The sequence below is a fragment of the Vombatus ursinus genome, unplaced genomic scaffold (assembly GCF_900497805.2).
Source record: "Vombatus ursinus unplaced genomic scaffold, bare-nosed wombat genome assembly UNPS02009770.1, whole genome shotgun sequence".
NCBI classification, from domain to species: Eukaryota; Metazoa; Chordata; class Mammalia; order Diprotodontia; family Vombatidae; genus Vombatus; species Vombatus ursinus.
The window spans coordinates 2,521,917-2,545,113 of NW_020949548.1; the positions used below are offsets into that span (position 1 = coordinate 2,521,917).

Genomic DNA, 23,197 nt, shown 5'->3' on the forward strand with positions numbered 1-23,197 from the left:
GCCTGAGGAATGGAAAAAGTGGTCAGGTTAAAATCATCCCAGGTGAAGGTTTCAAGATGGGTAAACTGTTAACTCTTGGCATCCTGGTTTATTTTTTTGTGTCTTCATGATCTGTTAGTGATTGGTCAATTGAGTAAAAAAAAAATCATCAAAGCTGATTGTCGTTACATAAACATTCTTTTAGCTGGTTGTGTTGGTGACAATGTGCTCACCTGGGCTTCATTTTATACATACCAGAACCAACAGAACATGGAATATTGATCTGCCAGGATCTTAGAGCTTGGACAAAGCCAGCATTTTAAAATAAAAACAAAATAAGAAAAACTTAACAAACACACCGATATGCTCTATATAAACACAGAACTTTCATTTAAATTTAGTAGGCATTTATTGTATGTTTGCTAGGTGCCAGGTACCATACTAGTGCCAGGGATAAAGGAAAAAAAATATGACATAGCCCCTGCCCTCAAGAAGCTTACAGTTTAATGGGGGAAAACAACATGTATATGCATAATTACAAATAAAATACATGCAAAGTAAATGCAAAAATAAATTTTTGGGGGCAGAGGTAAAAGTTTAACGTGGCGGAGGGGAGGAATCTGGAAAGTCCTTCTGTGGATGGTTGCCTTTGAACCGTGCTTTGATGGGAGGTCAGGGTTCTATCAGGTAGAAGTGAGGGATGAGAGCGTGCCAGACACAAATGACAACTTACAAATATTGTCAGGGGGGCTATCCCACGGAGCATGCGTGGGCATGTTCCTGTGCCCTAGTCCCTTTCAGTGGGCCGCTTGTACTCAGACCCTTTGAAAAATTAGGAGATGAGGCTCACCTTATGAGGTCAAGGTCAGGGTTCATCCCCATTCATACTCCATGGAATGGTCCCCTGCTTTGGGAAGAATGTGGGTGTTGCAGTGGGTGATTGGACAAAGGGGATATTGTACTTGATACACACTGGAGAAATGCCATAATTAAGGCAGTCCTGAACTGAACAAAGGGCTTGGCTCTGGCAATGGAAAGAAAGTTAGGACTGAAAGTAGAGTGTTGGTCAAAACAACGTCAAAAAAAAAAAAAAAAACGAAACAAAACAACCCAGCACCATGACTCAGGGAGGCAAAGGAGGAAATCAACTAGGGTCCAAAACACAGGATACTTGTGAATATGACTTTTTAAAACTGTATTTTTTTAATGTCAGAAAATTGTGTTGTCTGTGGTACACAGGTAGATGTTTATTTCATGATGTCCCATTGCGTGCGTTGTATGCAAGGCCCCCCAATGGACAAAAGCACAGAGTGGGTGTAATTTTCAAAGTTTTCTTATGCAGATGTCCAAGCTATAGCACTAAAACTAAAGACAACCTATATGGAATCTGTGTTGTGGAGACAGAGGCCAGTGAGAAGATTACAATTCAATTGGAAAATCTCTTACAGGTTGCTAGATAGATAGCAAGTTTCTGACTTGTTCCTTGCAATTGCTCCAGAGAAGAACAGATTTCTGTATTCTTGAGTTTTACTCCAGAGATCTGATTTTGCACAGATTCCCACTACCCATTTTTTTTCTCTATCATTTGGAGGAGGTATCATTCCCCACTGAAAGAGTTGAAGACAACCTTGGGGTTTGATCTTTAGTGACTTCTGGAGTTATTCAGATGAACTACAGATAGTATTCAATACAGCAGAACAATAACAAACCAAGAAAACACCTTCCAAGAGCAAATCAGACTACTAAAGCAGGCAGCCAGTCTCATTTTGACAATCCAGGCCTGGGTTCTAATCCAAGTAACATCAAATCTATTATGAGTTTGGTGGAAAGTCAAATCTGTAGAGTATTGTATCCAGGAAACCTAATCATCCTTAGACTGTAATAGTTGCCGCAGCCCATAATATGTCATGTCATCTCTAACACTTCAGAAATTGTAGAGGTTATATTCAGTCCTACAGTCCCCATTTCCATTGTAGATTTTTTAAAAATTGCAATAAAAATGGAAGGTTAGTGGCAGAGATCACCATCTCCTTAAGACATAGTCTGATGGACCGAGGGCATGGTGAATAAAAGGTGTCAGGGTGGAATGGAAGAAGATGAAGTCATTAGGGCAACCTAATGAAAGACTTATGAAATTTAAAACAAAACAAAACATTTTATAATAACATACAGATTGAAAGCTAGAAGAGACCTTAGCAGTTATCTGATTTGAACTCTTCATTTTACCGATGAGAAAACTAATGACCAGAGAGTGGTCTTTGGGAAAGTAAGTGGACAAGTGACTTAACAAAGTCATACAGGTAGCAAGAGGCACATCGGGGAATCAACCTCGGTCTTGTGATTACAAGTTGGGTGCCATGGCTATTACAGCAAACTGCCTCTCAGGTATTTGAACAAAAGGACTAATTCCATAAGTGAGGCACAAAACCTAGTTCATTTATGTTATGGGTCATATCTATAGGGATGTTATTCTGGGCTTATCTATAGCTAGTGTGGGGTGACTGGGGCATTGTCTCAGGATGCCAACATTTGGGAGAGTATGCTTCCTCCCTGTTGTGGAGGCAGGGGATCCATTGCTCTCTCTTGGTTTTCCTCCTACCTGTCTGCTGCCACTTGTTTTCTACTCTGGATCATAATACAAATCCCTTACCCTAACTGCTTACCTTGGGAACTGTGTTTCTTGGCTAGGTTCCAAGTTTCTGTTCCTCTCCATAGCTAGCTCTTTTCTCTGCTGCCAGGGATCCTATTCCTTGGCTGTTGCTTCTTCCCTCAAGTGACTGCCTCTCTGTATTCATCTCTGTTTAGAGATTGTGACTCTGCTACCTGTTGGATGCGTTGTCTCCTAGAAATCAAGAAACTTCATCTCAAAGCAACATGGCCAAGGGTCAAGGTTGGGTAGAGGGAGGAGAGAAAAAAAACCTCTCCTCTCCTCCCTTAGGAGCTTGTTTCTTTCTATACATCAGGGTACTGGTTTCAAACTCTTGAACTTCCAAATTCCTGAAATTTATCTAGAAATTAGCTACATAAAACCTCCAATGATGTGGCTAATTTGTTTGTTCAACTAATCAAGTTATTTATTCTTCTCAACTCAGAGAGTTTCTACCTCATAGAGAGAACATAGGGTGTTATACCTTGTTAATTGGATCATGATGTGTTAACATGTGGTGACCATAGCAATTGAGCTGGAGGATGGGGGGAGAAATCACATGCATTCTGTTACATGTCTATATTTTATGTCTATTCTTATATGTGTACATGTTTTCCTGATGTGATATAAGCTTCCTAAGAGCATGGACTATTTCATTTTTGTAGCTTAGCACAGGGATTGGCACAAAGAAGTCTTAATAAATGCTTTATTTATTGATTAATGTTGCATCATTAATTTTATTATACTGACACAGCCCAATCATGCACAATGAATATCTCTCTCATTGTTTAGGTGTTTTTTAATTTATGAAAGAAAAACCTTGTAATTTTTAAAGACTTTTAAAAAAGGACATGCTGTCCTCCTTAAGTGCAAGTCACTGGTGTGCAAAGATATCCTCTGTGGTCAGAGAATGCTATTTCTATAACCATAACCCTCTACTGAGATCTTTTTTGTTTGTTTCTGTCAGTATTCAAAGGGTACCCCATTAGGCAGTTGAAATGTAGTCACTAATAAGTTCATTTTATGGGCACACTCATCAGTTATCAAGCTAACTATCAAGGAAGGAATTCCCTACAAAGAACAAAGTTGAAAAGAGAGCAACAAAATCTCAGGCACTGCCATGACATTTAAAAAAGTTTTATTAGTAGCTTTTATTTTTATATCACAGTCATTTCTAGATATATCCCCCTCTCCTGCTCCCAACTTACTGAGCTTCCCCTTATACAAAAGAAAAATAGTTGAGCAAAACCAGCTGACACTGTAACCCTGCCTGATGGCATGTATAATGTTCTGCACCCATTGTCCTTGTCTTTCTAAGGAAAGAAGAGAGATCTATTTCCTCATCTCTTTTCTGGATCCAATATTGTTGCCATAACATTTACAAAAACAAAGAAAAAGGTAATCTTGTGAATCTAACTGCATTGTTAATGTCAAAGAAATTAATATCTGTGTGATATAGCCATCCATATACCAGTGATTGTGGCAAGTGGTGATTAAGTACCTTGTATCTTACAAAAAACCATCCTTAGTTCCACTAATGTCAAAAGTGTAGCTAGCAAATTCAATTTTCAATTTTGACAGCTTTCTTTAAGATACGAAGCCTTGACATAACTACATCCCAGTCTGCGTAACCACCTTCAAGATGGCGAGATATTTCTGTTCCTGCTTCATAACTCCGTCGGCCATGAAGTAAGCGCCAGTTATCGAATGTAATTACATCACCTAGAACAGATCATTTTGAAGCATAACAAATCATATGTTTAATATATGATTTCCTTGGAAAATACAAATGCCTTAAGAATTGATGTCATCACTTGTCATATCTTTCTTCACTTGAGTCAAATCACGTCACAAGGTGCTTTAGGACTTATGATACTAAAATTAAATACCGTAGCCTACTTAAAGGTTCTGGTATTGCTACAGTATTAAAAAAGGACATTTTTCACAGTGAAACATAAATCAGGGGAATCTTCCATATTACTAAGACAATGGAGAGGAACAATTCTCCACTTTAGACAGAAAGGAAGCACAGAAAGTAGAAACTAATAGAATCAGAGAGTTGAAAGACACCTTTGATTTCAACTAGTCCACTCTTATCATATTACAGATATGGAAATTGAGGGCCTTTAATGGGAATATTATTTCCCCAAAGATCACACATGTAATCTATAGAGCTGGGATGATAGAATACAAGGTCTTGAAGGCAAGGATTGTTTTGTTTTGTCTTTTTATCTTTGGCACCTGGCATATAGTCAGCTCTTAATAAATGCGTATGGATTGATTGGTACAAGATATCTTCATTCCAAATGATTGTTTTTTTCTATTATGCCACCTGAGGTCTAGAGATATAAAATGACTATCCATCATCATACAATAAGCAGTGGCCAAGCTTGAACTTGAACCCAGGTTTTCTGACCCTTTTCTAGAGTTCTTTCCACTTAACATGCTGTAAAGCTAGGGATAGTTGCAAGGTTCGGTTATCTAGAGATACCCTGGAAGAAATAAGGATGTTTCTTTTCTTCATTTATTTAAAATAGTTTCTCATTGTGTAAGCTTAATATGTAAACTAGGTTCTGGGCACTGTACTAAGAACTGGGGACACAAATACATGCAAAAAGAAAGACAGCCCCTGCCTTCAAGTCTCTTACATTCTGAGGGTTGGCGCTGGGGGAAGGTGGCTAACTCTGGAGAATCAGAAGTTCCAGAATATGAATGAAGGATGACTGGTGTAAATAGTATTTTCTTGCTAAATACAGTTTTAAATGAGATGAATGGTGAATCCAGTTTTTCAAGGCTTAAAAATTAATGATAAGCCCCTTCCTTTTTTTTTTTTTTTTGTTAAATGACCGTCAGGCTTATAATGCTATCACACAGGAATAGAATTCTTCAATAGCTTGGTTGTGACAAGTTTAAACTCTGGAATCAGTGATCCTTAACCAGCAGGATGCTGAAGCTTATGGATCCCTTCTCAGAATGGATTTATTAAAGATATCAAATAATATGCATGCAATCACCAAAAACAAAAAACAGATAAATAACAAAACCCAAACATATTGAAATATATTTATCTATCTATATCTATATCAAAAGTTCATGGACCCTCATTTGAGAACTCCTGCCCTACATCATGCTTTGGCTAATTTATAAATACCAAAAAAATCCTCTCATTTTCTGCATTGATAAAACTTGCATACTTACCTGGATGCATCTTGAAGGTAAACTTGTTTCCTTTGTTGTTCATGAGGTCAACAAACTCTTTCAGGGCAGCATAGAATGGCTGTACTTTTTCAACAGGGATGTCAAATATTGTATCTCTAGTTGAGTTATTGAAGTTGATGCGAATCACTTGACCTTTATTGTCTACTCTGTAAAATTTTTTTAAAAGGTGTTATAATTGTAAACAACCCAGGCCCTAGCTATATGATTATTTAAAGAAACAGTCCTTTATTCTTAGAATCATATCTCAGAGGCCCCTCAGAGGGCCTCATGGGTCTAGTTCAACTGCTAGCTAGATTGTGAATCCCTCCCACTGCATTACAAATGTGCAGTCATAAAGTCAGAGAATCTGAACACAAGAATCACAGAAGCCACAACCCTTGCCTAAGAGTCTTTATCCAACATCCTCAAAAAACAGTCTCCTTCAGCCTTTACTTGAAGATATCCAGTGAGGAGGAATCTCACTGCCTTCCAAGGAAACCCAGTCTTTGGGAGAGCTCATTGTTGGGTGGGTTTCCTTACATCAGACCTAAATGGCAAATAATACTAATAGTAATAATAATCATAACTACCATTTATGTAGTTAGTCAATAAGCATTTATTAAGCACCAATTCTGCCAGGCAGAATATTAAGCATTGGGGATACAAAGAATGGCAAAAGATAGTTTTTGCTCTTGATGAGCCCACAATCTTTAAGGTTATATAAAGTGCTTTATGAATATTATTTTATTTTGTCTATGTCTCTGAAACTTTAACTCATTGTCCCTAGTTCTGCCCTCCAGGTTCAAGTCGAGCAAGTCTTGCCCCACCTCCAACAAAATATTATAAATACAAGGTGTCCCCATAATCTTAACACAGTTTTAAGCTATTAAAGCTAGGTCAAACATTCCTAGTTTATTTAGCTTATCTCCACGTGGCATGTTGTCCAGCCTTCTAAGTATTCTGGCTACTCTCCTCTGGATACATTCAAGCGTATCTATGGCTTTTCTTAAAGGTACTAAACAGTACTTCAAATGGGGCTTCACCAGGGCAGAGTAGACTAGAAATATTACCCCCCATCACTCTGAATATTTTGCCTTTATTAATATAGCCTAGTATTGCTTGAGCTTTTTTTGGCTGTCACATAGTATGACTGACTGCAGTGGATCTTGGGGAGTCCACTGAGACCCTCAGATCTTTTTTTCAGATCAACCATTGTCTAGTCGTGTGTTCTCTACTCTTTGTCTTAAGTTTTCTTTTTTGTTTTAGAACCCAAGTGTAGAACTATCTTTTCCCCTATTCAGTTTCATGTTTGATTTGGCCTAACCTTCTAGCCCATCAAGATTTTTCCAGATCTGGATTATCATCTTGTATGTTAACTATCCGTTTCCAAGTTTACCATCACTTGTGAAGCATGATATCTCTGCCTTCATCTATGTCAGTGATCAGAATGTTTAACTGCATAGGACCAAGGACAGATGTATGGGGTCCTCAATTGGTGACCACTCTCTTAATTACCATGGAACTTTTAATGATTACTCTTTGGGCCCGTTCATTCAGTTAGTTCCAAAATTGACATCACTGCACTCTACTATAGCTCATCACTTCCCATCTTATCCACAATTGTAGCATGAGAGTCTTAGTGAAATGCTCTGTTAAAATATAGCATAATATACCTATAGCATAATCCTTATTAACCAGTTGAGTTACCCTGTCAGAAAAGGAAATCAGGTTAGTCTGACCTGATTTTCTCTTGAGGAAGTCATGTTGGATTTTGTTGATCCATGTTTTTCTCAAGCGCTCAGAAATCATCTCCTTAATCATGTATTTTAGAATCTCACTAGGTATCAAAATTAACCTTACTGGTTAAGAGTTTGCACGTTTTAACCTCTTTCCTTTTTCATTGAGAGGATAAAAGTACTTTTCATGAGAGGACAGCAAGCCTCTGTCTGCAAGTTTACACAACCGTGGCAGCCTGTTCCATTTTTTTGGATAGCTCTTATTGTCAAATCTGTCCCTTTTAATTTCTATGTTTGTTCCTGGTCTGCCCTCTAGACCAGGGGATCTCAACCTGGGGTCTGTAAACTTAACGTTTTAAAATAATTATTTTTCAATATAATTTGGTTTCCTTTGAAATCATGTTTCTGTTTTTGTTTTTTTGCATTTAAAAATGCCATTCTGAGTAGTTCAGAGGTTTCACCTCTGACAAAGGGATCTCTGACACATAAAAAGTACAGAACCCTTGCTCTAGACGAGGCAGAATAATTCGAATCATTCTTCCACTTTGCAAGGAAATAGCTACTTGACTTCTGTAGAGTCCTGGGGGTAGAGCTGGAAGGGACCTCAGAAGCTAGCTTGTTTACCACCCCTTCCCCATTTACAGATAAGGAAACTGAGGCCCAGGGAAATTAAATGATTTGCCCAAGATCATGTGACTAGTAGGCATCAGAGATGAGACTTTAATTCAAGTCCTGTGCTTTCAAAGCCAATGATTTTTCCACTGCACCATGGCCGCCTTCCCTTCTATTCTCTCTTTCTTTCTCCTTTCTCTCTCTGTCTCTGTGCTGGGTGCCTTCATTTTTCATTGTCTGGATGGTGTTTACAGGGCTTCCTTATTGAGTAGACATTGGCTCCAAATTATAGATTTAAGCTCAGTTACTACCAGTGTTTCAGTCTGTTCCAAAACCTCAAGGACAGAATCTAATTATTTTGGAACAGAAGAGACAAATTGGTTCAAACTTTTTGGATCAGGAGTAAGAAAGAGGGGAAAAAAGAAGACGAAGAGAGTGAGTAGAGGACAGCCTATAAAACTGGAAGCCATGAGGCAGAGATGGATGCATTTTTCTCTCTACCCCCCAACACTTTCCTCCACCCCTTTAAAGCCTGGTTGTTTTAAGAGCCAAGATCCCAAGTTTTTGAGCAAAGGAATTTGCCAAGCTAAATAATGAACTATAGTCAAGTACTATTGTAACTCATGTCTTGGACTCATTGATCTGCCAACACCAGGCATCCATTCCAATAAACCATGTTGTCTTCAATCACTTTGCTACACTCAAAAGCTTTTCCAAAACTTGAAGGCAACAGTCTTGCCTATGTCATAGACTTCTCTTCTCCAGATTAAACATGTCTCTTTCCTTCTATTGGATACTGGAGACAATAGTGAAAACACTGTGAAAGATCCCAACAAAGGCCCAAAGGTCCTTTGGTATCAACAGCCAGGATTTACCATGTTCTTAAATACCTTGATCTTTTGCAATTGGCCACCACAAGTGACAACTCGAATGCTGGGATTGCTAGCCCAGTGAAAGTTATTTTTCCTGCACTTAATATAACATAGACTTTTCATTTAAGTGAAATTCCTCCATAATGATGTTTTCTAAGACTAGTTTTCTTAATTACTCTTATTGGAAAGAAAATGTCATTTTGTTGTATCATAAAAATTACATCATCATGAAGTAATTAAAACTGATTTGAGCTTCTCTGTCGGTGCCTGTCTTTCACAGCACTGTAGAATCACAGAATCTGGGAGCTGGATGGGACCTTAAAGATCACCTAATCCAACCCCGTAATTTTATGGATGAACAAATCTGTACTCAAGTAAACCCTCAATTAACCTGAAGTCTAGTAACCAAAATAATACATTAACTGGATTAAAAAAATTATAATTGACTTTTAGGTGTAATAGACAATTCTAAGAAAACAAACTCGGCAAAAAGAATTGAGACCCAGAGAGATAAAATCATAGGGTCATCACAGGGTCACAAATCTAGTGGTAAAAGGGACCTTAAAGGCCATAGAGTATAAACCCCTCATTCTATAGATGAGGAAGGTGAGGCCCAGAGGGCCTTATGACTTATCCAGGATAATGACTTATCCTGGGTCACTTAGCTAGTAAGTGTCTGAGCAGGATTTGAACCTAGGCCTTCCTGACTCTAGCTAGGTGGTGCCTAGAGTCAGGAAGACTCATCTTTGTGAGTTCAAATCTGTCCTCAGATACTTACTAACTGTGTGACCCTGAGCAAGTCACTTAACCCTTTTTGTGTTCAGTTTCCTCATGTGTAAAATGAGCTGGAGAACTCTAGTATCTTTGCCAAGAAAACCCCAAATGGGGTCATGAAGAGCTGGACACAACTGAAATGGCTGAACAACAATAACTCCCTGGTCCCTATCCCCAGATTCAGTCAAAGGGTCAGCGCTGGAGAACCTAGAGGGCCACGTGTGGCCTAGGCTGCTGATTCCCCACTCCTGGATACTATTATGTAGAGGGGACAGCCCCTCAAACTCATCCAATGTCTCTTCTCTCTCAGTCCCCTCCCGATCCTTCTCCCCTCCTTTGGATATGTGCTTATTGGCCAATGTAGTCCCCAGAATTGAACACAATGCTCCATATGTGGTCTAACCAGCCTAGAGCATAGTGAAACAATTGCTACCCACACAATAGACTCTGTACTTCTATTTGTGGAGCCTAGGATTGGTTGTGTTAGATTTACCAGGGGCTGCATCACACTGTTGACTCATGTTAAGCTTGTGGTACACAGAAATCTCCTGGGTATTTGTCACACAAAGAGCTATCAAGCCCTATCCTTTCCCCATTCTTGATTTAAGCAATTTATTTTTTATCCAAGTGAAGAATTTTACATTTATTCCTATTAAGTGAATAACAGATATCTTTATATATCTTCTAGCCTGTTGAAATCTCTCTGAATGTTGGTTTTTCTCATCCAATGTATTTGGTATCCCTTTCAGTTGTGTCATCCACAAATCTGATAGAAATACCTTTTATATCTTTAAATCATTGCTAAAAATGTTGAGCAGAACATGGTTGAGGATAGAGCTCTGTTGCCTGTCATTAGAAATTTGGTTCAGACTGATATTGATCCTTTCATTCCCTTTCTGTACACAATAATTAGCTAATAATACTATCTAGTATTTATATAGCACTTTAAGGTTTGAAAAATGCTTTGTAAGTAGTGTCTCATTATCTCACAACAACTCTTAGAAGGTAGATGCTATTTTTATCTCCATTTTACAGATGAAGAATTCGAGGCAGGAGAGAAATGAGTACAAATCCATCTAATTACTGTTGTCCAGTCCATGTTTTATTCTTATCCATAGGGATACTGGGAATCTTGGAGTAGGTTTCTTCTAGCGTTAAATCTATGAGAAATTTGTAAGGGTGCTTTGATGAAATCAAGTAGTATACCTACACTACTTCCTTGTTCAATACAACAATCACAACAAGAAACGAGGTTAATTTGGCAGACTTGTTCTCAATGAACCCAATTCGTAGTTCCACATTCCTGTTTATAAGTTCTCTCGCTATCCATTTAATAATCCACATGATTTTAAAGGATACTACTCACTCTATAATTTTGTGCTTGGATTGCACTGAGAAATCACAAAAGTCAACTCCAATATCTGTAAAATCCACAAATGTTGAGGAGAGGATCTGGAATGCCTTAGGATTTTGTTCTTTGAGCTGTAGGCATACATTAAATCCATCTACAATTTCACTTTCCCCACCAGTGGCTGTTTGCTTTATGCAGTGAAGGAATTGGACCTATAATAAAAAGGGGAAATAGTTTTTAGAAGACGATTAAAAATATCCCTTGATTAAGAATACTTTTTTTGACTCCCTGATCAGGACAGTTTCAAGATTTTTATAAAAAAATACAGTCAAGCATTTATTGCAAACCTTTTGTGTCCAAGGCTTCACGGGGGATACGCAGGAGTGTAGACTCAGTCTATCCTTGTGTTCTAAGAGCTTACACTTTAGACAAAAGGCATTCCCAACACTTAACACAGTGCCTGGCACATGCTAAGTGCTTAATATATGTTTGCTGACTGACTGGTAGGTTAAATAACAATATGAGATTTTGATGACGATTCAAGACAACGCTGAAGAAATATTAAAGGGTAAGTGGTATTATAATTGCATAATGCTTGATGAAGTCAATGTATTTTTTTTTTTGGGTGAGGCAATTGGGGTTAAGTGATTTGCCCAGGGTCACACAGCTAGTAAGTGTCACCAATGTATTCTTAGTGAGCAGAGGGAGATCACTTCAGTTTGGGGCTAACAGAGATAGCTGCATGGAGAAATGGGGCCTTGAAGGGTGGGTAGAAAAGGATTGGCAGGGAAATGGGGGTTGTTGGGTGGAGAACAATATGGACAATAGTTTGGAAACCATAATCGCATCAATACTGCCATTCTTCCTAGAAACTATCTGCGCCAACCTACTCCCCTGTGGATCCACTCACCATCCTGGTACTTTCTCAAACCCAAGTCCCCCTAATCTTTACAGCCTCTATATATGTTGATTATTAGAATGTGAGCTCCTTGAGGGCATAAGCTGCTATTACTTTTGTATTTGTGTCCCTAGTGCTTGGCACATGGTAAAAACTTAAATGTTTTTTCATATATTCATTCCAAAACAAAAAGGAGAAAAGTTCAAGGTATGTTTTAGGGGTGGTGAACAACACATATGGCAGAGAGGGAGTCAGAGATTAAATTAAAGAGGTAGGATGAAGCTAAGTTGTAGAGGATCTCAAACATCAGGCCAAGGAATTTGGGCTCATTTTATAGGCAGTAGGGAGCTACAGAAGGCTCCCCTTCTGTAGGGAAATGATATGATGAATGTAGACCCTCTAGAGAGATCATTATACTGGGATAGATTGGAGCAGGGACAGACATAAGGAAGGAATACCACTGAAAAGACTTTTATGGTGGTGCCATGGAGATGGTGATCATGACCTCCGTCAACTAGGGTGTTGGACAAGGAAACAGAAGAGAGATAAAGTTTTTATCAATTTTGTACTAAAGTATATTAGGAATGAGAATCTTAGGTTGTTTTCTTAGGAAAATTGAAAAATCTACTAATATTTTCATGTTCTTCTAGGTGGAGTCCTTTTGAATTAGTTGGATATGCGACTTATTTTTATTATCACTGTGGTTGTTTGTGTAAAACTAAATATAGAGAATTATTTTCAGCAGGAAGAAGCCATTTAACATCATTCAGCTGTGAAAACTGTACATGCCAAAGTAAAATAAAAATAAAAGCCAATGTCTGGCTGAAGGGTCCCTGAATGGGAGAGCCAAATATGACCAAATTCAGATATTAGAAGGTAGCAGGTCCAGTGAAAAGGAATTTTAAAATTAGTTTGCTTGGTTTCCCTGCCTCCCTCCACCAACAGGCCAAACATAACAATTCCCTGACTCTTACCCTGACCTGAAGGTGAGGGGAAAAAAGCCTCAAACAGCATACAAAGCTTGACAAGAAGGAACAACATTAACTCATGAAGGATTTCCCTCTTTAACTTTCTGAATAACTAAAGAGTCGGCTCTGTCAAAATGGAAAGAATACTGTATAATGCTTCCTACTTTCCCCCATCACACTAATTATGTGACACTGAACCATTTATTTCATTTCTCTGAGCCTCAGTTTCCTCATCCTTAAAATGGAGTTAGTAATCACAGTGCTTAACCTCATAGGATTGCCATAAAGTTCAATAGAGAATGTGTGTAATTCAAACTATGTAATCAAATTTGCACCATTGAGAGTTATAATTATGTAAATATAGTAACTGGTTCCAATTTAGTGGAAACACAAAGTGTGAATTTGAATAATGCTACCGCTTCAGGGGAATTCGTTATTTGCTGCTTTGTAATATAAAGCATTCAATTGATCTATCACCAAACATTTATTAAGTGCCTATCATATGCTGGGATCTGGAGACACATAGACAAAGATGAAGCTGCCCTTCCCTCTCTTTTTCATTTTTTTTTTTTTAAGGATAGGCAATGGGGTTAAGTGACTTGCCCAGGGTCACACAGCTAATAAGTGTTATGTGTCTGAGGCCGGACTTGAACTCAGGTCCTCCTGAATCCAGGGCTGGTGATCTATCCCCTGTGCCACCTTGCTGCCCCTAAGCAGCCCTTCCTTCAAAGGACTTAGATTCTATTTGGGTATAAGACCACTTTATTAATATATAAATATTTATATACTACAACCTGTCATTGTTGGCCAAAATGTATTAAAATACACAACTAGAAGGAAATAGTCATTGTTGTCACAATCTTCATGGAAACCAAAAAAATAGTTCACCTCATAGCATATCAGATGGACAAATATGACAAAAAAAGAAAAGAAAATGGCAAATGTTGGAAGGGGATGTGCAAAACCGGGAATGTTAATATACTACTGGTAGAGCGATGAATTGGTTTAGCCATTCTGGAAAGAAATATGGAACTATGCCCCCAAAATTCACCAAATTGTGCAGGTAATTGATGCAGTGATAGCACCACTGGACCTATACCTTAAATTTTTGGGTCTAACAAGATAAAGAAAGAAGAAAATAGCCGTAAGTTTTCAAGACCTTCAGGGATGCAACCCTCTTCCCCCAAAGCCAGTTGTCTACCTCATATCTACATCAAACAGGAAAAGATGACAAAAAGAGAAAATGGCAAATGTGGCTGGGGATGTGCCCAAACAGGTACATTAATACACTATTAGTAAAGCTGTGAATTGGTCCAGCCATTCTGGAAAGCAATTTGGAGCTGTACCCTAAAACATCACAAAGCTGAGCATACTCTTTGACTTGTGATACTATCACTAAGCCTAAACTTTAGGGCCTAAAGAGATAAAGAAAGACAAGAAGGACCTAGCTTTCCAAAAAATATTTACAATGTTGTTTTTGTTTGTAGTGGCAAAGGAGTAGAATGAAAGGGATATTCATCAACTGAGTAATGGCAGAATAAATTATTACACTTGAATGAAATTGAATATTATTATACTTGAAGAAGACAAGAGGAGTGGTTTCAGAGAAACCTGGGGAGACCTGCAAGAACTGATGCAGAGCTGAAGTGAGTCAGGAAAACAATTTTTACAACGACCGTGTTGGAAAGACAATTTTGAAAGGCTTAAGAACTCTGATTATTGCAACGACCAATTGGGATTCCACTCAGTTGGTCATTCTACAAGCATTTCTTTATTAAACCTTTATTATATGCCAGGCACCATTGGGGGAAAAACATATGGTTCCTGCCTTCAAGGAACTCAAATTCTAATGAGAACTAACGATGAAGCATGCTACTTACTTTCTGAGAGAGGTGATGGATCCAAGATTCAGAATTAGACATATATTTTTAGACTTTGCCAAATGTGGAAATTTGTTTTGACTGCATATTAGTTACAAGGGTTTTCTTCTTCTTTTTTTCATTTGGTGGTAGGTGTGAAAGAAAGGGAGGCTAGGGATAGCATGTTTCCTCTTCCTTTCCCCCAAATGAGATGAGAGCATAAAGAAGGCCAGAAGGAGTCATAGACAAGCAGGACAACTTTGAAAATTGCATGTTGAATTTATTATATATACCAAAAGAAAAGACTACATAATAGAGATTTGCATTTATATATAATCTTTTTTCTGATCTGCTTTGTGTATGGAAATGCTTATTTTATTTGGTGTTTAAGTTCAGAATAAAAATGAAAAACAACCTAAAAACAAACTTATTTCTTCAGAGTGATGGAGAATTAAGTGATGTGATTAGAAAAAAAAATTAACAGAAAAGTTAACCTCAAAATCAACCAAATTCCTTGAAGATAATATGGTATAAAGGTATACTTCAGGGAAGTAGAAAAATGTTCTTATAATCACATTTTAGATTTTGACATAAGAGAACTGCACATTTCAGGACTAAAACTCTTAAAAATCTAACTGATTTCTTTTACATATGGTAAGGACCATGGACATCTTTGTCATCTAGATTTTTAATATAATTTTGTGAAAGAATTTATATGTAGGAGCCAGACAACTTAACACTTGTGCTAATCCAAATGGTTAATATGTGTCTGACATACATAAAACCAAATTTTATTCCATGCAAGCAGTTCCGAGCTGAAAAGCCTTTTTATGTTACTTTGTAGCAGCATGTGATTTTTGGCGCAGATAAAGACAATGAGCTAAGCTGCATGTGGTTTGAATTAATGGAGTGAACCCACTCTTCCTGTCCCATATTAGCGATTTTGATCAAAATGAATTCTCAACAGGTAACTTATTTGTCACCTGGACCACTTGGTACCCATTTAGGATGAAAAAAACAACCCAACCTCACTTGTTTGACCTGCTTTTGTTACATTAAAAATTTAGCCCATTGGACCGAAATAATTTTATGTAATAGACAAGCATTTTTTTAAAGTGGAAACTTGAACTATACCCATGTTAACCACTATTCCTTTGGAGCTAAAGATTTCAAGAATCAAGTTCTACCAAAAATCTCTTTGAGTATCTATCCTCTCCCATGTAATTTTAGATTTTTCATTTATCATTTTGTTTGGAATCTGAGAGAGAGGGAATCCTGTTTTTGTTTCTCACCATTTTGTTATACCATATTAGCCTAGTGAAGAGGAAAACTTGGGAAATTGCCCAGCTTTTTCATGCAAAAACAGGTTTTTGTTGAGCACTTACATGGTGCAAGACACCATGCCAAATGAAGTGGAAATGTCAAGTGCTGTGAAAAAAGATGGCTGAATCACAGTACCTGAGATCAAGGAACTTAATGATACTACAAAAAATGTATAAACTCTAACTGTGACTCTAAACTTGGAAGACTGGGTAGAAAGACTTTGGTCTAGCCTGGGCTCAGTGAAGAACTGTGACTCAAAACTCAGAAGACTGAATAGAAAGAGTTCTAGTCTAGCCTAGGCTCAGTGCAGCAATTAGTCTGTACGATGAATAGCTCATTATTAGCTATTAGCTCAGTAACTTTGCTAGGTTTCAATTTTCTCAATGTAAAATGAGTTAAACTATGTAGTGTAAACTCTATGAAGTCAGAGACTACAGTTTATGCAGACTCGATGTCTGCTGTGGAGCCTAGTACTATGCCTGAACACAGTAGGAAATCATTTGTGAATTTCAGTTGAAAATAAGAATTTATGAAGCACCTACTGTGTACTGGCCAGGGTATTAGGGATTATAGAAACAAAGAACTTCCATTCTATCAAGTGGAAACAGCACACAAGTACACATCAGTAAGTTTTAAATTTACTTTTAAGTAAATTTACTTAAAATATACATAAGTAAATTCAAAATATTGACCAGACAATCCTTAAGGTCCCTTCTCATTCTAAACATTTGTAGTTGTCTCCCTCAAAGAGTTTTTCAGAGGTTCCAATAAGAGGCACATGCAAGCATTAAAAAAAAAAAGTCTATAAAGCGCTGTTCAAATGTGAGCATCATTGTTATACATCAGGGAAGTGCATGGAGTCATTTAATCAGTTTTATGTAAGTTTAGATTATGTCCCAGAAACAATATGTAAGCTTGTGAAAGGCAGCATGAGCTTTTAAAAATCAAGCAGTGCCTTTGGTTTCAGGGTGTCTTCCTTCAAAACTCTGAGTTTCTTCTCTTTCTCAACTGGCCTTTGGCAGAGAAAGGGCTGAGCTGATCAGTCTGGCATTTAACCTCTGGACTTTAAGAGGTTACTAGATTCCAAACTTAGGCCATATTTAGAACAATCACATCGCATTTCTCTTCTCTCCCCCCTCTTATCCCCCCAAGGTGCCTCTGGAGGGTCACTTCTCTGTCATCATTTAGTTCAAAGAACACATGTGGTATTTTTGAATCAACACAGTAATTTATAACATGTGAAGTCAAATATTAGATTCCAGTATTCGTAATAATGATAGCATGCCTTCCATGAAAAGCCCTCTCCAGTGCCTCGCTGAGTCATGGAGGTAATCCTGAGATTCTCAAAGGCCTTGCTGGTGAGGTATGGACTTCAAGAGGCCCTGCCAACATGGAGAGGACCCAACTCTGGGTCTGGCAATGACATATGCAGTTGATGTCTGAAGACAAACCTACCTAAGCCTAGAGACTGGGCCCGAAGTGATATATAAATGTATATGTCAGGATCTATAACGATAACATATTTTTGGTCACAATAACTCATGTTATGGAGATGTTAAGATATGTTGTGTTAAGTGGAGAGTGTCCATACTTCATTTCTATTTGTCTAAATCCAACACTGAATTCTGGTCCTATCTTCTTTAAAATCTCCCCTCACCATTCCATACTACAAAAATGTTGTCTCGTGTCTGAAATCTATTAGTGCATACTGACAGCACCATTCTTTTTCCTTATTATATTGTCATCTCTTATGTATGCATGACCTATATGACGTGTAGAAACCATATCTTGTGCAGTTTATACATAAATTTTTTTTATTGGCAGAGTAGGGGGTTAACTAGATCTGTGATTTCATCATGTATGAGATCCTGGTAAGGAACTCACTCTCCTAATACATGTGGGCATTTCTTCTGCATCACATATTGTTAGGAGTCTGGGGAACTGAAAGGCTGAGTGAATTGCCCAGGGTCACACAAGCAGTCGGTGTTAGAAGTGGGATGTGAACCCAACTCTTTCTGGTTCTGAACCCAGTTCTCTAAGCTAACTCTCATACATAGCAGGAATTCAGTAAATATGGATAGCCAGAGACATACTGTGAATCATCCAAGTCTGAAGAGATTGGGCTCTTCACCCTCTACGCTGGAAAGAACATTGACTTGAGTAAGGGACCTGAGTTCAAACCCAACCCTAATGATTACTTCCTGTGTGAACTTGATCACTGGGCCTTAATTTCCTCATCTGTAAAATAACAGGTTGGACTAGAAGGTCTGTAAGGCCCCTTTTAGTTCTAAATCTCTGATCTCTGGTCCTCCACCCCAGTGTCTGAATAATCTTCCTATGCATTTCTAGGAGTATATCACTCCTGTATTCAAAAGCTTTTAATGGTATTCTGTTCATCCATTGAATAAACTTATGATCTAGGTATTGAGTGCCCTCCAGACCGGTTCCGACCTACCTCTCCAGCCTTATCTTATACTACTCCCATTCATTGTGGTATAATGGATAGAATGCCGGACTGGAATCAGGAATAGCTTCATTCAAATCCCACTGCAAGCACTTAAGAGTTCCATAACCCTGAGTTTACATAGCTAGACAGCTGTAAAATGTGTGTGTGGGTCCTTAACGACCCTTTTAGCTCTGAATCTGTGTCCTAGGATTCTACCTACTCTGAGTTTCAGATAAATTTTTCTCTTAATAATAATAATGATAGTCATTAGCATTTATATAGTTCATGCAGGCTTGCAAAGGGCTATCGATACATATATTACCATTTCATTTGATCCTCACAATAACCCTGGGAAATAGGTACTATTATTATCCCCATTTTACAGCAGAAGAAAATGAGACTGAGAGGAGTTAGGTGACTTGCCCAGGGTTATGCAGTTTGTAAGCGTCTGAGGCTGGATTTAGACCCAGGTCTTCCCTATTCCTGGTCCAGCTGTGTTATCCACTAGGACCTCCGGTGGCACCTTATGATTTGTTCTGTACTTGTCCCTGCCTCAGCTTCAGTTTTTGTTCCTTTGCTCATGCAATTCCTCATGTCTGGAAGGGAATTGTCATCAGCTTCCATTTCCATCTGGTGATTTTCCTCCAACGTTCCACTAAGTTGTCATTTCCTCTATGATGCAGGCAGAGTTTTCATCCCTAATTTTACATGGACTTCTGTAATGATTTCACTCACCTTTGTCCCAACTGTTTGTGGATTTGTTCTTCCATTAAGTTGTAAGTTTATCACGAGCTGGACCTGTATCCTATCTATCTTTGCATCCAAATACTGAGCACAGTCAGTGTCTTGTACATTCATACGCCTAACAAATGTTGAAATGTGAACTGAACATCCTTATTGACTGTTGACAAAAGCTTAAACATCTGTCTAAAATTCTATAGGTATATCTTGCCTAAAGGAATTTGCTGGTTCTATGAAAATATGAATACAGGTGAAACTACATTACAGGGGGTGGATCAATTCCACATAAACAATGTTAAAAATCTGTTAATCAGCTGGGTGATGTTTCTGGGCTAGATTTCCCCAGTGTTGCTGGCATGTTTGGTTAGAATGTATTAATGATGATCATAGGACCATGTATTTATAGCTAGAAGGGACCTTTAGAGGTCATCTACACTACCTCCCCTCATTTTACAGATGAGTAAACTGAGGCCCAGAGAGGCTAGGCACTTTGACCAAGGTTACCCGTGTAGTAAATGGTCAAGCTGAGACTTAAACTCGGGTATTCTGACTCAAAAACCAGTGCTTTCCCTCACTGCACCTTAGCATACTCCTTGTTGATGTTATTGCCAAAAATGTTCACAGAAGCCATGTTCCATTGAATAAGCTTATATATATGTTGCTGTTTGGTTGTTTTTCAGTCTTGTCCAACTCTTTGTGACCCCATTTGGGGTTTTTATGGCAAAGACACTGGAATGGTTTGCTGTTTGCTTCTCCAGCTCATTTTACATCTGAGAAAACTAAGGCAACCAGGATTAAGTAACTTGCCCAGGGTAACATAGGGAGGAAGTTTCTGAGGTTAGATTTGAACCCGGGTCTTCCTAACTCCATGCCCGGAGTTCTATCCATTGACACTTAGCTCTCTGTCTCTCTCTGTCTCTGTCTCTCCCCTCACCCCTTTCCTTCTTCCCTCCAGATATAAACATTTCTATACATGAAAGAGAGAAGAGGATTGTATATGAAACTACAAATATGATATGTGTGTGTATGTATATAAACACATAGTAATAGAATAAATTCAACATATTATTTCCAAGCTGTCCTGTTTATCTGTAAGAATGAACTTAGATCAGACTTCTTAGGCTTTTTTTTTTTTTGTGTGTGTGTGTGTGTCATGGATTCCTCTGGCACTATGGTGAAGCCTCTGAACCCTTCCCTCCCTCAGAATAATATTTTTAAATGCATAAAATCAAATAAAAAATAAAAGAGAAACCAATTATATTGAAATATAATTACCAAAATATATATGAAAAGGTTCACAGTCCCCAGGTTAAGAATCCCTGACCTATATGTAATAACCATACATGCACACACAAAATTAGAATCTCAGAATTGGACGGGAACCCTGAAGATATCATGTAGTCTAACCCATAGCTATAGCTACATCCCTAACGTTTCTTGGCAAGTGATAATTCAGCATGTAATTGAGTATCTTCCAGGGGAACTCATGGACACGTGTAAATGCACACTCAAACATATGCAAGTTTCTCTATTGTTGATCCTATATTATATATTGTGTATACATGTCTATATATTCATCTAATTCAAGGACATTCATGTCATAGATTTAGGATTTCATAATTGAAAGGGACGTTGAAGGATATCTAGTCCTACCTATTTCTAAAGCAACCTCAATAGCATTCCTTGACAAGTGATAAGCTTTTACTGATGAACATATAAGTATATACATGATACATAAATGTATATACATGTGCCCTTTGCTATTGTATATCTTGTATATAATTTAGATGTGTTTTTGTGTGTCCACACATATGTTTTCTCTCACCCACACATACACACACAAGGAACTCATAATCTGCTGGCTTCAAAATGATTGAAAAAATTCAGTTCCCTGGCCTGCCTTGCAGAAAAAGTGATGAGGCTCACCTTACCCCAGGTGGGTGGTGTAGTGCCGGATAATCTGTGTGAAAACTTAGCTTTCCAGTTGTGTAAGCCACGTTATTCGCATCGATTTTGTCTTGTACTTGCCAAGTATGTCTGTAAAATAAGGGAAACACATGTTTGCACAGGCTGCTGCCAAGCCAGACAGACAAAATGTGGAAGTATGAACTCGATACCCAGAGGTTGCTGGGTTTTTTCAGAACAGAATATGAAGTGGTGGATGAGGCTGATGAGTGGAATAGGGAGTCCCTGGGGTCCTGTCCTACTCCAATCAGCCACTGGCAAAGAGGCTTCTCCCATTCCCACTCCCTGTAAAGGGCCATTGCATGAATGCTTTTTACCCAACAAGCTTTCTCTAGGGCTAACTGCGATGTGCCCACAGCCGTGGTGTTCCAGAGGAGGTCCCTTTTCTTGTTGGGGCTGAGGTTCAGCCTTTAGCTTGACTGATATGAGGTATATTTCTTCTTGACATTTTGATGCTTGTGAACATTCCTATCCTATAATTCACTCCAGCTGTTCTACGAATATTTTGGTGTTATTTCTTGATTTTATGCACATATGTATGGATATATGCACATGGAAACTGACCTCTAGCCTTGGTGTTTTCAACTCCATGCCTAAAATCTTGATGGTTTTTTGACTGGCCTCCAATCCTCTCCAATAAGCACACATTCTCTGTGCAGAGGGATTGGACATGTAGGCAAGGGAGCCAAGAACAATGAGTAGAATCTCTTTTCTATGTGACAGCTTTTCCCATAGTTAAAGACAACTGCCATATTGCTTACACAACTGTTTTTCAGGCTAAACATTTCCATTCCCTTTAGCTGCTCTTCCTAAGGCATGATCACCATCCAGGTGATCCTCCTCTGGGTTCTTTCCAGAGGATTGACATCCTCCCTAAAATGTGACACCCCAAACTGAGTCTAGATGGGGCCCCAACCATGGCAAAATACAGGACACTATGCAGAATCCTTGACACTATAGCTTTTCTTTTATTTTTCTTGGGCTCCTACATATATCACACGGAGATGCATACTGAACTTGTGGTCCGCTAATACCCCTAGATCCTTATTAGATAAATTATTGTTCAACCGTGTCTACCTTATATTTTGTTGTGTTTTTGTTTTTTGTTTTTAACTCAATGTACAACTCTACATACCATTAAATTCTGTCTTAGTAAATTAGGCCCAAAGCAAAATTTTTTATGCCTGGAATTCCCTTTATCCTCTACTCTGTCCCCAAACTCTTTCTGCAAAGGTCCTAATCACATTCTGTCATTGTCCAGTCATTTTTCAGTTGTGTCTGACTCTTTGTGACCCCATTTGGGGTGTTCTTGGCAGAGATACTGGAGTGGTTTACCAGCTGCTTCTCCAGCTCCTTTTGCAGATGAGGAAATTGAGGAAAACAGAATTAAGTGACTTGTCTAGGGTCACTAGTGAGTGTCTGTGGCCGGATTTGGACTCAAATCCTCCCAACTCCAAGCCCAGCGCTCGATCCACTGCATCACTTAGTTGCTCTTAAAAGGGCCTTCTTTGAGCATTTCGACTTACCACGATCTCTGCTATACTTGAACTCTAGCAGCACTTTCTGATTGATCCATTATTTCAATCATATTGGTAGTTATCATTTTTTAAAAATAAATATACCAGTCAGCCAATAGGCATTTATGAAGCACCTGCTAATAAGCGCCTACTATGTGCCAGTCACTATGGTAGGAACTGAGGATTCAAGTACAGAGAATGAAACAAGCTCTACTTTCAAGGAGCTCATATGAAGTTCCTACTATGTGTATATGTCCTATTTCCCCACTAAATTGTAAATTCCTTGAATGTAGGGACTATCGCATATCACA

The 23,197-nt window shown here is 38.4% G+C and overlaps 1 protein-coding gene across 3 annotated transcripts in view; it reads right to left on the bottom strand.

Annotated features, from left to right (window-relative positions):
* Positions 1-3,747: 3,747 nt before the first annotated feature.
* The window catches only part of BBOX1 (gamma-butyrobetaine hydroxylase 1), a 77,559-nt gene continuing 58,109 nt past the window's right edge, over positions 3,748-23,197 (bottom strand). For 2 of the 3 annotated variants that reach the window (XM_027852621.1, XM_027852620.1), the window contains exons 5-8: positions 21,336-21,441; positions 11,185-11,381; positions 5,825-5,991; positions 3,748-4,348 (exon numbers count right to left, since the gene is read on the bottom strand). In XM_027852621.1, coding sequence (XP_027708422.1) covers positions 4,188-4,348; positions 5,825-5,991; positions 11,185-11,381; positions 21,336-21,441 — 631 coding nt within the window. In that variant the 3' untranslated portion in view covers positions 3,748-4,187. Of the gene's footprint in view, positions 4,349-5,824; positions 5,992-11,184; positions 11,382-21,330; positions 21,442-23,197 lie in introns of all 3 variants that reach the window. The other variant, XM_027852622.1, reaches the window with a different exon arrangement.